Source organism: Haplochromis burtoni, unplaced genomic scaffold (genome assembly GCF_018398535.1).
Source record: "Haplochromis burtoni strain Fernald_Lab_line unplaced genomic scaffold, NCSU_Asbu1 Contig_2, whole genome shotgun sequence".
NCBI lineage: Eukaryota > Metazoa > Chordata > Actinopteri > Cichliformes > Cichlidae > Haplochromis > Haplochromis burtoni.
This window is the reverse complement of record NW_024582363.1, coordinates 6,445,805-6,460,190: the sequence shown is the minus strand read 5'-3', so window position 1 is coordinate 6,460,190 and position 14,386 is coordinate 6,445,805. Positions and strand designations below refer to the sequence as shown.

General features: G+C 38.8%; 1 protein-coding gene across 1 annotated transcript in view; it reads right to left on the bottom strand.

Annotated features, from left to right (window-relative positions):
* Positions 1-7,694: 7,694 nt before the first annotated feature.
* Positions 7,695-14,386, bottom strand: part of loxl1 (lysyl oxidase-like 1) — a 17,357-nt gene continuing 10,665 nt past the window's right edge. Inside the window, exons 4-7 of the mRNA XM_005912877.2 lie at positions 13,227-13,383; positions 12,767-12,862; positions 12,244-12,359; positions 7,695-10,210 (exon numbers count right to left, since the gene is read on the bottom strand). Of these exons, the coding sequence (XP_005912939.1) occupies positions 10,204-10,210; positions 12,244-12,359; positions 12,767-12,862; positions 13,227-13,383 (376 nt within the window). The 3' untranslated portion in view covers positions 7,695-10,203. The remainder of the gene's footprint in view (positions 10,211-12,243; positions 12,360-12,766; positions 12,863-13,226; positions 13,384-14,386) is intronic.

Below are 14,386 nucleotides of genomic sequence, written 5' to 3'. Positions count from 1 at the left end.
AATGATGATTGGGATACAGAAAGGTTGTTTATGATTTTCTAGCTTTAATCATAAAAATAGCATAGACTAAAGTAGCATCCTTTGTGTCTAATGTAAACATAACTCACACTAAAGTCTGGTCAAGGCTAGGTTTTGGGTTTTTTTTAACATTTAGTTCCCCCTCCAGTTGTTAGCCATACTAAAGGCTATAGATATTTTGTAAACGTCATACTATTCCCTAAAGCAAAGTGACAGGTTGTTCATCTTTTGAAATACAACAGGGGTGTAGTCGCAGCTGGATTTTCTTCTGATAAAAAATAAAATAAACACATTTTTACCTCCCAAAAATATTGGCATCATTTAGAATAAATCCCAAACTAGATCATCTTTACATGTGCATGATGAGAAAGACCAGAGCCAGTTACTAAGGAGGGGTCACCCAGCTGTCTGGAGTGGGGCCATTTCAGTCATCTACAGCGAGGAAGTGCTGCTGCCACCAGGCTGTGAAATCACCGATCTGATGATGGGAGTCGCCCCCTTGACAATGCAGGGAACAGTGACGGTGGACATTGGAGAATGAGTCTGGTGAAATATGGGCCTGTCATAAAGCAGAAAGGCTGAGCAGAGTGGTGCAGGGCCGTCGCTCTCTGTGGCTGACTTCATCATTGACACTCCCTGTGGAGCCAGTAGATGGGTGGGTTTTTTTGCTGGGAGATTGGGGGGACCTGATTGAGGCTGGAAGCCTATCATCCCTATGCAACATCTCCCTATTTGTTCCAAATGCTTAGGACCTTAAACCCAAATATCAAAACTTCAATTTCTGCCTTTCAAGGAAAAAAAACATAATGAAAATTTATTGCCCTGTTGTTGTAACCATGAAGTCTCCCAGGGATGCTGGAGAAACTGTCCATTTGCATACCCCTTAAAATTGATGAGTGAGGAAATTGAGGGAACTAAGTTGTAAGAAAGACTGCTGATGTTTGCAGCAGACACCAAAGACAAGCCAGATGTTTCATTGATGATGCAGGCAGTATTTAAACTGTCAGCCAGTACACTCGAGTGTGTCTTGTGCCTATGACACAAGCTTTTTCATTGTCTCATATAATGCCCAACGCTTTCAATGTGGTGTATTAACACAAGAAGTGAAATGTTTGTTAACTCAGATATATATGGTGGAGTCAGCTCTGTGTGCAGGATGAGCTATTATCAAAACAAATGAGCCAGCAACTGCAGCTGCATGTAAATCAGAGCAGTTTTTCCCTTACTATTCAAAAGTGTTGAGCCATTCACTATCTCCCAGCCAGTGGTTTCTCACCTGCCTCTTTTCCTGCTTTACAAAGCCAGCCTTTCCTCGTACCTTTCCCATCCAGCAATGTGTTTATCCCTACGGAAATGAAGATTTCTTCACATCTTTATTCATTTAATTAGGTTGCAAAGCAGGACTAGAGCCAGAAGATGAATTACCTGTGGCCTTGATATTTTGCCACAGAATCTCTACACAGTAGGCTCTGCAGAAATTAGACCTCAAGTCTGGAGGTGGGCTTTTTGGCAATGTCGACTCACAGACTAGCCTCTATTCTCTGTTTTCACTAAATTCAATTAACCCTGCATAAGCCAGCTGTATTGAAGAATGGAGGTCTAAAGTCATGCATTTTACCTATGTATCATTTTAAGGCAGCTGGTCAAATTAGGGTGGAGTAATCTGACTTGTTCAAGATTGGAATGTAGTGTGTAGGGCCAAGAAAGTGATTTAATAATCGTCTAGAAACTGTATATTTATGTTATGCATTGCATTCCATCGAAACTTAAACCCCTGAACATTCAGCATCCAGATTGTGATGGCCAACCACACTAAAACTAAAAGTCTGATCGAGCACAAATAGCAAATGTAATCTAAGCACAAAGCAGTCTGTGGTGATATGACTTTGATATGAACTGATGTGCACAATGGCTGTGGCCAAAATGGGATAGGTAGGTTAGGCAAATTAGTGAAGCTATGTTGTCATCTTGTCAACACTCAGTGTCACTGTACAGTGTCACTGTAAACCTATAATTATGCACTGCATGAGGAAGATAAATGTCAGCTCAACTACACTATCTGGTTAAGAGGGAAGGAAAAGTGGAAAAAGAGGATGGAAGACTAAACAAGCAATGTGGGGTAAATGATGAAAAATGTAACAGCAGTTTTCAGCTTTTCACCTCTACCACTTCCTGTTTGATTATATTGTGATCACCACTTAACAAAGATGCCAATGGCTGTTGGAAAAAGATAAAATAGTCTCCATAGGTGATGGTCAGAAATATTTCATCACAACCTCTACAATCTGGCAGTATTCATCACAGATTGACTCCTCTTGATGCAGTCAGTACAAATGTAATGTCCCACTTATACTCTTGCTTTACTGTTTATACCGCAAATTGAACCAATGTACACTAACGATATAAAGCCCTCATTTTGTAAGGATCGACAGCTTCAAAATCCTGGAAAAGGTTTTTCCAAGTGCTTTTAATCTTACGTCCATGAATTCTAGTTCTGCAGGGGTTTTGTGTATTCAATGACGTCTGCTACTGAGAATGCTGGAAGATCTAATCAGTTCTGCTTCACTTCACTCGATCTGTTTCCTCAATTAGGTTGCAAGCTTGCAGCTGCTTTACATAGGTTTGCTGGTAAAGTAAATGTGGCTTGTTGTAAGGGGAAATATTTGTTTGGGGGGGAGGGTGTTAGCGCGCTCTCTCTATAGATCTTCTGCTTAGTGACTATCAGACATAACATTTTGCTGCTCAAAGCAGAGTATTTACATATATAATGGATTTGCTCTCATCGTGTTGCAGCTTGATCTGTGTGAGTTCTACAGAATTGCTCCCATTTTTCAGGATACCATCTTGCCACCTGATCTTTTAATCAGGTGCTAGCATGCTTGCAGAATTCATGCAGTGAACGAGAATATATAAACAGCATCCAGCAGAAGGTAAAAGATGCCTGTTACATTAGATAATGTGTTATTAATGAAGCGCTTTTAAAATCTTTTATGCTGTTTGAATTTCCATTGGAAGGAGACTCTAGAGCAGAATATTTAATGCCACACACGCTATCTTACCATAGGCACCTTGGATCAAGAAGAGCAAAATACTTCTCATCCCGTCTGGTGATAAGTATGATCTGATTTCACAATCACTGTATAATCTAACAGGCCTATCTGACCATTTTACCAACACCTCCTCCTGCTACATGGTGCTAATTGTGCCAATTTGTCCCTCCACTCGTCTCCTGTTCTAGTTTCTTATAGCCCTGTGTGCCTTGGCACTTTGTGCACTGTGTACCTTCTATATCTCAGCGATACCATGTGTGTCAGCTGGGTTTTCTCTGATACACTCCTTGGGGTATTTTTATGTGCTCCACTCAAAATCTCACACTGTTCACTTGGGTAACATCCTGTAGCATAGTTCTGATAATCGTAATTGCATATTTGTTTCTTGCAAGAAAAGGTCCTAAATCATTCATGTGAATGCAACTTAACAACTTTGACAGCCACTACAAATGCTGCTATAGGAAATGCGCTGCAATATATTCCTCTCATTAACAATAACACACGAAAAACATGAAACCAGCACTGTAAAAGAGCCTCATGGTGGATATTTTGTATTACTGCCTATACCCCACTGAGGAATATATGACTTCATCTAAGCTTCTAGAATTGCAGCTGCATTAAAATATGTAAATGCAAACACAGAGGAATACTTATGGAAAAACAGATATGCAACAGAAAGAGTTCTCAATAGAAAAAACAAATTCGTCTTTCTGGAAAGACCTCTAACAATATAATGCATCATTTGGCTTCTCTTGCTCATTAGAAGTTATTCATAAGTTGTTCTCCAAGAAAAATACACAAAACACTAACATAAACACAGTTAAAGTTGAGTTCATGCCACCACATACTGCAATATTTTCACAAAAAGCGTAGAGCTAACATGAGGTGCCTTTGTGTGAACAGCCTGAATAAACAGCCGTACAAGGAGGAAGTCCCATCACAGAGGTCAGGGTTTTGTTAGGACAAACCCAATATGAGTGTGAGAAGTGCGTGTCAAAACAACAGGGTAATGGATTCTAATTCCTCTGTGAGACAGGAAATCCGTCTACAAGGGACATCTGTGTTTTCCAAATACCGTATTTCACAAGTGAAACTCACCACACGGAGTTATCAGCACACTGACATGTAATCTGAGACTGTAACACTATAATGTTACCTTTGCAAAGATTGTCCTATCTGTTATTCTGTTTCTTGTCACAAAAGAACTAATTCAGTTTTATTTTAAACCTTTGGTAAGGGGAAAAAGATTTTATCCCACTGTCCATTAATGTTTGTAGCTTTGAATAGCAACACATGCCCTTTCTCAGTGAATAAAGTCTATTCATTTCTCATCAAGGTAGATTTTCAAATATACTTTTTTTTAAGCACAAAAGTGATTTTAAATTCATGCTGGCTTAGAAATTAGGTTATATCACAGCATTATTGTTATGTTCCACCTACAGTATTTATTCTTTTCAGGAAAAAGACTTTGTTCTCTTTTGTGATTTTGCAGATGCTTTAGAGTCCTCTCCTGTCCTTACAATGCGTATCCTCATTTTTTTTTGATCTAGCCTATTTTTTAAAAACTATTTTTTAAAACTGTCTTGATTTTTTTTCTGTCACAGCAGTGTGATACACCTAGTAATCATCATTAGTCTATATTACCGTCTGTTCTGTCCAAGTCATTGTTACTATATATGCTACATCACATGTTAATCTGAGTTGAAGAATTAGAGACAAAAAAAATAGGTTAAAAACTGTTCAAATTGAAAGTTTAGTAGAGATCTAAATTATGTATTTGTCAGATGATTTGAGAGAAGAGTAAAGGAAGCCATCTATGTCCAATGTAAATAACCCTCATCGAACAAAGGTGCTGGCCTACAACAATAACTCAGCCACCTATAAGACAATCTTCAGATCCCTTCCCATGTGGTCTTAATAACTCACAGGATGGGAGGGTGGAGCAATGTCTCACAAAGGATTCACACATTGGCTCCTGACTGTAGTGACTCTTTCCTTACTTCCCACCTTGGCTCATGTGACCCTTAATGACTAGACTGCGACAAGGTAGGCCAACAACTCTCAAAGGGGTTAAATACCTGATACTCTCTGATGAGAGGTGAAAAAAAGAAAAACGAAACTGAAGTCCAGTTGCCTTCATTTCAGGCACTTAAGAATACCATGACCAAGATAACTGATAACAGTAAAAGGATGGTGGTTCAGTGTTAAATAATGCCATCTCACACTATAAATTGGGTGTGTTAAAAGATGTTGGTTGTTTGAGGAGGAAGAAATTATGTATCACGTTTAACCATATTTAGACATGAAAGGACACCTTCGGGACTTCTTCAGTCTCAGCTGACTGCAGCTTTCCCCAACGTTATAAACAGTACATTTGGATAATGACTGAAACCAGCCCACTGAAGGAACAATGGGCTGGGAGGTCAGTTCCTTAATCTTAATTATGCAAATTCTCATGACCATTGATCAACAACCACTGTCCAAAACCCACTGATCAAAGTCCACTGATCAATGGCCATGAGTACCATTCACAGAGAGTTGGGGAATGGCTGCAATCACAGCATTGTAAGATGGCAAAAGATGAACCCTTAGGCCCCCTCCTCGATTCAGAGATGGTCTTTCCCTTTTCACGTAAATGGCCTCCTTGACTCCGCACTCAAACCAGCGTTCCTCCCTGTACAGGATGTGTACATCCTCATCATTGAAAGAGTGTCCACTGGCCTGTAGGTGTAAATAGACTGCAGAGTCCTGGCCTGATGAGGTAGCTCTTCTGCGTTGTGCCATCCGCTTCGCCAAAGGTTGTTTGGTTTCCCCGATGTATAAATCCTGGCAGTCCTCCTGGCACTTGACAGTGTACACTATGTTACTCTGTTTGTGTCGGGGGACCCGATCCTTGGGGTGGACCAATTTTTTGGCACAGCGTGTTTTGGGGTTTAAAAGCCACAGAGACCCGGTTTTTAGAAAAAAATGCGTCTCAACTGCTCCGATACTCCTGACACATACGGGATCACTACAGGTTTTCGCTTGGGCAGCAGTTGTCCTTCTCTCCTGGATCGGCTGGAGCTTTCTTTAGGCGCCTTTCCCGCTTTGACAAAAGTCCAGCTGGGATAACCACATTTACTCAGGGCCTTCTTGATGTGCTGTTCTTCTGCTTCCCTGGCCGCTGTGTCAGTGGGGATAATGTTCGCTCTGTGTTGTAGCATCCTGATGACTCCCAGTTTATGCTCCAGTGGATGATGAGAGTCAAACCTTAAATACTGATCCGTTTACGGTACACGTCAGCTTTTAGATATCCCCCATTACTGATGGAAATCTCACAGTCTAAGAAGGCTAACCTGCCACTTTTCATATCCTCCCTGGTGAATTTGATGTGTCGGTCCACCGAGTTAATGTGATCCGTGAAATGTGGTACATCCTGAGATTTGATTTTCACCCAGGTGTCATCCACATATCTGAACCAATGGCTTGGTGGTGTTCCAGGGTAGGATAGCAAAGCTCTCTTTTCCAGTTCTTCCATGTACAAATTGGCCAAGATGGGTGAAATTGGGGAGCCCATGGCACACCCATGTTTCTGCCTGTAGAACTGAGCCTTGTATGTGAAGTAGGTGGAATGAAGACACAGTTCCAAAAGCAAACACACTTGTGAAAACTCTTTGTGATCCTTTATGTGTCAGGAGTATTGGAAGAGCTGAGACACTTTTTCTCTGAACACTGCAACTCCCTGGCTCGCAAACCCCAAAACACACTGTCCCAAAAATTGGTCCACCCCAAGAATCCAGTCCCCCAACACAAACAGAGGAATATAGTGTTAAGTGCAAAGAGAATTCCCATGATTTATAGACTCTGGCTAAGTCGATGGCACAACACAGAAGAGCTTACTCGTCAGACCAGGACTCCGCAGTCTATTTACACTTACAGGCCAATGGCCACTCTTTTAATGATGAGTATGCACACATCTTGGACAATCACACCATCTTACATCTCGCTGTGATTGCAGCCATTCCCCAAATCTCTGTGAATGTTACTCATGACCATTGATCAATTGTCATTGATCAGTGTTTGTTGATCAATTTGCATATTATTGATCAAGAAACTGACTTCACAGTCCGTTGTTCGTCAGTGTACTAGTTTTAGTCATTATGCAAATATACTGTTTATAAGTTTGGGGAAACTGGATTTAGCTGAGACTGAAGAAGTCATTTGGATAAGTGATGAAACATTTCTTCCGCTCAAAACACTACGAGCCGACAGTTTGCTTTTTGATTACATGACTGATTCATGTGGTGTCACCATGCAGCTGCATTCATTATTTGTTTTTTGTCAGTATCTTATATGGAGGGTGTATTTTTCTTTACTTGTAAAGGTCAGATTTGCATCCAAGCCAGAATTATGCCTGACAAAATAACATGCAGTACTTGGGAAAATGCCTTTGTGCATTAAACATATCACAGCTAATCTCTTACGAAGGAGGTGAATTCAGTAGCTTGTTACACTTGTCATAGAGCATTTCCCTTAGATCAGGTGACACATGCTACATGTGAGCTCACATGCAAACCTGCTGCATGAAGCACAGTCAACTATTGCTGTAAGAGCAGTGCATATAATCAACCTTATGTGCACACAGCAAACATGTAAATGTTTTTATTATACAAGACATTTTTGACAGGTGTTCACTGTTAGAAAAATACGGCACAGCCTCAAAACAGATTAAAAATGCTGCATGTTAACCTACAGATAAGCTACTGCTCCACCGAATGTCAGAGTCACAAGTTGTTGGATTTTTCTTGGTAAGTGTACAGTACGATAATGATCTACAGACTGGATTAAAGAACTAAGCTTTTATAGAACAATATGAAAGACCTGCACAGAAAGGGGAAAAATTTGGATATGAAAAGCTTGAAAACACACACACAAAAAAAATAACAGTAAAAATCACATTTTGGTGCTTTGTCATTTGGCCAACACTTACATAATAGAAACCAGATTCTTAACCCCCCAAAAATATAAACTTAAATATTAAAATAACATGTAAGATGTTCTAGTTATGAAACCCAAGTTCAGCCACTACTTATGACTGAAATACTGTGTGCAAAACCCATTTAATCTTTTTACATTATGTATTTATCTCTCTATATAAGTACTGCTATTGTTAGTGGCAGGGTCTGTAAGTCTGTGCTTAAATCCAATTATATCATTACATGCATGCACGGGCAACCATGCATGCATGTAATCCAGCATTATTGTTTGTAATTTTATCTCACTGCATATCCTCACATTTCACTCTCTCTACACTATATCTATGCTTTATTAACTTACTGCTTACAGAACATTTGCTACTGTTGCTGCTTCACAATAAAAAAATGCACCTCTGGCGAAACATGGGGCAACTTCTATTGTAGTGTGCACGCGCACAAATATGCAAAAATAAGCAAGTTTTCTCTTAGGTACAATCAAATACAATCAATCATCGAAATTGCATCAGCAAGAGAAAAAATAAATTATGTGCTTTTTGGCTTTTTTGATAGTAGATCAGTTGTAAATATTCGATGAAGTAGGATGATTGATTTGCCTCATCGTAGCACATGGCTGAATGTAGAAAATCTAACCATGGTTTGCTAATGGTATTATGGAAAAATGCTAGCTATTACTGACTTCAGTGAAAAAAATATGAGTTTGTTTGTCTTTATTGTAAACAAATCTAATCCTTAGATAGTATAGATAGTATAAACACACAGCATTTATTGTCAAATCAACCAGGACCGAGATCCAGAAGGACTAAAGCTATTTTTCTAAAGTCATAATTTGGAGTGCGTGCTCAATGATATTGCCAGTTGATTTATGGTTTTTACCTGTGTGTTGTAACAGATTGGTAGGCAGCTATTGTAAACCACTGCAGGGATATCATTTCAAAACAACAGCTCATGAGTTGGAGAGGTAGGTAGTGACAGCTTTCTGGCACTCTGCATTATCATATTAAGGCATAGCAGTAGTTTGTCTTTTTTCCAACAACATATACTAGTTGAATAATTCAGATTATCAAGAAAGGAAAAAATATAGGTATTCACTGAATTCACAATTACAGTAACAGATCAAAATGGATATAACAAAATAATATCTATTATTAAAAACATGCATCTCTGGAATATTTGTATACACATTCTTCACATGGTAATGATGACCTATGTATCATCTGACCAGTGCTGTTGATTGAAGAAGAGATCACAAGATAGTGTAAGCATAGTGCTTGTGAATCTTATTTGTTATTTCTGCCAGCTGAGCTTCCTGTTACTGTTAAACTGAAATAAGAAAGGAGAAAAGAGGACATAACTCAAATATCTGAGGTTTTGGAGGAAAACTATGTCTGCTACTGACAGTCTGTCTTTTTTGCTGACTTCAAATTTGATGTTGCCAAATGAAAATATGACCTGCTGTCTTCCTCTTGCTGTTAACACAACATTAAACAGGATGTGCCCAGAGAGTCACAGGATTCCAGCCTGATCCACAGAGGCAGTGAAGAGAGAGAAAGAGAAAAAACTAACACATTATAGTTCTTCTGAGTCACTGGGCATCTCTGTCTGCCCCCACACTGCATGGATGAATGCACCTGGGAAGACTTTGTCCCCTAATTTTATTTGTTGGATTCCAGCTGAACCCTGACTTGTCTGGAACACTCATTTCAGCATGGGCACCATTTCATGCTTTTTATAATTCAAACAAAGCCACTCTGCGGGGGTGGCACAGCATAGATGTTTGTGTGGATATACACAAACATAAACACCTCTTTGAAAGTCAGTGATGTGTCCTAGCATGTAACCAAGCCAGACTGGTACCGTGGCAATATGAGATATGTAAGTGGTTGGGCAATATTATAGAACAGATTACAGGGATGCGAACTGTTGGTTCATTATTGGGATACTGACATGCGATATGCATTATGCAGCAGTGCATACTTGTACTACTACCTCAGCGCTGATTGCTGGTGGAACCTATGCTTTTTTTGTCTGCCTGGGATCCCAAAGCAGTGCAAAAAGCAGAGACAAACGGCAACAATGAACAAACAAGAAATGGATTCCATTCACATTTCAATGGAATAGCGATCAGGGTCACTCTAATGTGGCAGCCTTCCAGTGTCTGATCAAGACCTGTAAGACAAACACATGAAATAACATCTGTGTTACATTCTTGGGACGGGAAATTTGGAGATGCTCTGTCACCACCATTACTTTCCTTTTTGCTGTATCTTTCTCACACTCATTAATGCATACATATTTAGGACCTTCATGAATGATTAGTTGTGTTGACATGAGGATTTCACAGTGTTGAGACAGTTGTAAATGTACTCTACCTTTAAGTTTTGTCTGTAGTTCTTTGAGGTGATGGGAGGTTTGAAATGACTGTTGTTGTGAACTGAAGTGAATTGTTCTGAATTAGAATAATTGCTTTATGAAAGGGGATATGTGTCAGCTATCCAGCTAGCTTAATAAAGTAAATGCTATTTGAAAAGATTTTTAAGGTATAAACTCTGTGCAACAAATTAAGATTGTGAGGTTCAAACCTGCTATCACAATAATATTATCTAAATGACTGTTTTCTGTTTTCTTTCTGCCGTCTGGGGGTTGTTTGCATCTGCAGCCTGAAGTAAAATTGGCAGACAGTGTGAGTCATGGTCAGATGCAAAACTCACAAAATGCTGATTTTCAGTTTACTTTAAACAATCTAATTTAAACCTTTTATTGCTCCGTTTATATAAACTGAATAAAAAAAACTGCATGACTTATGACTGTCTTTTGAGACAGAGACTGGTGGTCCATCATCTACTTTGGTTTGTGATAGAGTAGCTGAGGTACAATGAGGCTTTATTTCACCTACTTCTAATGTTATTCTAAAGGCTGATTAGCTTCGAGGATAAGCTTCCATGTACTCAGCCAAATACTACACTGACTTAGTCTTTTAAATGTAGCTTGTAACTTCATGTGCCCAATATAGTTGTATGTAGTCCTTGGCTGTAGAACAAGGTGTACTGCTTTTAAGTAAGATGAAGAAGAGAAATAAGTGCCAGAGCCCTAGCATGAGGAGAGCCCTCAAAAACTGTCATTTTCAGCAAGATTTACATTTTTTGTTATCATCACAAAAACTGTAATTCAGTGGTTAAATTTAAAGTTTGACACGCAAACCTTTTGCAATAACATCCAAGCTTTTAGGGTCTCAAGTTTGAATGTTTGATCTTCTCTACAGACTGCACCTTTAGCTTTACTAAGTTTCATTATGCTGCTTCAATGCTGCACAAACTACACTAGCACTTATTGAAGCTTAGTACCATTCTGCTAATAAAACATGATTAAAATGAGCACTTTAGTTTTATTACAATAACCCTTTCTTAGTGTAGTGCTACAAAATATACTTACATAAATCATGTCATTTGGATTAAAATGTAACTATAGACATCTCTTTTATGTGATCACAGATAAAGTGATGATAAAGAAAAAGATAGAAAAAGTGCAGATAAGGACACCTGATATGTTAATATCTATGACAGCAGGAGTTTTAGCACCTGACTGCAGCATACAAATCTTTTATTGGTATCAGCAGTTAAAAAAACTATTATACTATAGTTTGCTATTATATCCAGTTTTTATTAGTGTGAATATGCTTTGGCAAACATATTTTAAGGTTTTGTTTCACTGCACCAATGTAACAAAGGGAGATTAGTTGGAGCACTCAAACCTCTTTATATAAAGTCTTTTCAAGAGGATATGATAGTAATTCAGAGTGCAATGATACACTTCCTAATAGCACTATTAACAAGTTCAACACCCCTACATCTCCCTTTGAGGGAGAATATCAAAGTTTCAGAGGCTCTTAATCTTAATGGGAGAATGAGAGCATAATTCATTAAATCATCAAATATTTCAACCACGAACCCATTAAGTCCACTAAGTACTTCAAAACACTGTGCAGCTCTTCAGATAGTTGCATTCAGCCGCCACCTTATCATATGATTTAATGTAACTCAGTGGTGGGAAAGTGACACAAACCCTGATTTAAAGTTTTCACTTCAGTTTCCATTTAACAAAAGCATTTTCTTTCCAGGGAAATGTCTTTAAATTGGGAGAGCATTACAAATGCAATAACTAACCTCGCAGTGAATTAATGTCGTACATTTTGTCTTACTTACTGTGCTATCTTGCAGTTTTTCGTTGTAACAAACCGTCCTGTGTAGTGAATGTTACACCTAACCACATTGTTGGTAAAGTCTGACTCCAGCACCAAGAACTTGGGATTAACCTGGAGCTGGAGATTAAACAAAGAGGGAAGATTATAATTTACCATAAACACAAATCATTGCAAACACTGGCTGCAAACAATGGCGCTGGTATAGATGAGAATAAAATATTCTTAAATGCATTATGAATAACTCTCAACTGAATGTATAGATCTTTTTGTGTGGACATTGGAGCAATATTGATTAAATAAAATATGCATGAACAACAGACAATATGATAGATGGGAAACCAGTGGCACTGAACCATAAGGTGCTGCAACCTGAAAAACTCCAGATAACAAGAAACCTAAAAACTTCATGACCTGGATCAATTTGTTTTGGTGGCCTTGACCCTTTCTCACTCTATGAAATGTACTCCTGTGCTGCTTGCTAACTTGCCATGCCCATGGACGTCTGAGTCTCACTTGACTCTTACCTTTAGTATATAGTTTCCTGGTTGGATGTCAGTGATATCTATCCACTGGCAGTCAATATCAGCATTGTAAGTATCGTAGCAGCCTGGGCTCAGACCCTGAAGAAACAGAGGCAAAAAGAGAGGTCGTAAGGAATACTGATCTATGCCAAAAACAGCTGTAATGGTCAAAAAGTGAATACGATCAGATTATCTAATAAACATGAACAGAGCATAGAAGTTTATATCTAATGTAACATCAACAAGCTAAATTTCATCAGGGACCATTTTTTACTAATACATCAATAGTCAGATTTATGTATTGGTGAAATACTGATATGTTTATTTCATTTTTACAAGTGGACTAGTCACAAAATGCATACCTACAGGGGATGGATATTGGCATGGTTCCTGATAACTATGATGTGAACCACCAAAGAATAATTGCCATTATATCCACTTCTGATTTTGTTTCTTGGATTACCTGAGTGTGAGCAGTGCAGGCATATCGCTTCAGGTGACCAAAGTCACACGTGGTGTCCTCCAGGCAGAAGCTAGCCTTGTGTCCCTCCGCCACTTTACGACCAGTACTGACCTCAAGTAAATCATAATGGCTGAACTCATCCATACTATGGTAATGTCTGTCAGAATGAGCAAACACACAATCAAAGTGGGCATCAAAAAGTTCAAACCAATGCTAATATTAGCAGTTATACAGTGTATCTCCATGGTAAAGTGTCATAGGAGAAATTACAATTAGTCTATTAATGCCGTTATGCTGCTATTGTACTTGCTTTGCCTTCTTTGCTTAATTTTAAGTAATTCAAATTTAAACTTCTAAGACAAAAACTGAATTGATGTACTGTCTATTCAGCCCGGTGACCTCAGCTGTTAACATTTTGTAACTGACGTTGCACCTTGACTGAACACATCATAAATCATCAAAGGGTAATGATACTAATTAATGACAACAATAAAGCATTGCTGAAGCAAGGTATTAGCACCCTAATGATGTATGAATGTTACTAATTAGCTTGTACAAATCGGCAAGATCAGAGGTGTTTGCGTGTGTGTGTGGGTGTGAGTTGGTGTTTACGCTTTTTTTTTTTGTTTGAGCATGGTTATTTTTAAGCGTGCATGCACATATCAATGTGTGTCATTTGTGTGTCACAGTATGAACACATTGCTATGCCTCTGTGTTTGTGTGTTTGCACAGCTTTAGCAGCTTAGGAAAGCCTGGATGCACATGACCACTGATCATCTCAACTGAACCGGAACATCAACCGAGTGGCTCTTAGTGTATGACTCTGTCAATGAGCCGGTCCATTTGAAATCATCTGCAATATTAACTGCTATGTGGCTTGATCATCTCCCAAATGTCAAAGTGACCCAGGATGCTATTCGCTTTTTACAAGCATGCTGTGCACATAATTGTGGTGCAAGCAGGCATGTGCATATTTGCATTGAAAGGTGACAACATAATTTGATGTTGATGAGGAAGCCCTACTACTGGGTCACTATTTTGATGGATTTTTGCAAAACACTTGCAAGAACTGAGTTATTAAAACATAAAAAATAGAAATACGCATTCTTTGCCAAATTCATTTCACTTGTTTTGGGGGGGGGGGGCACACAGACAATATT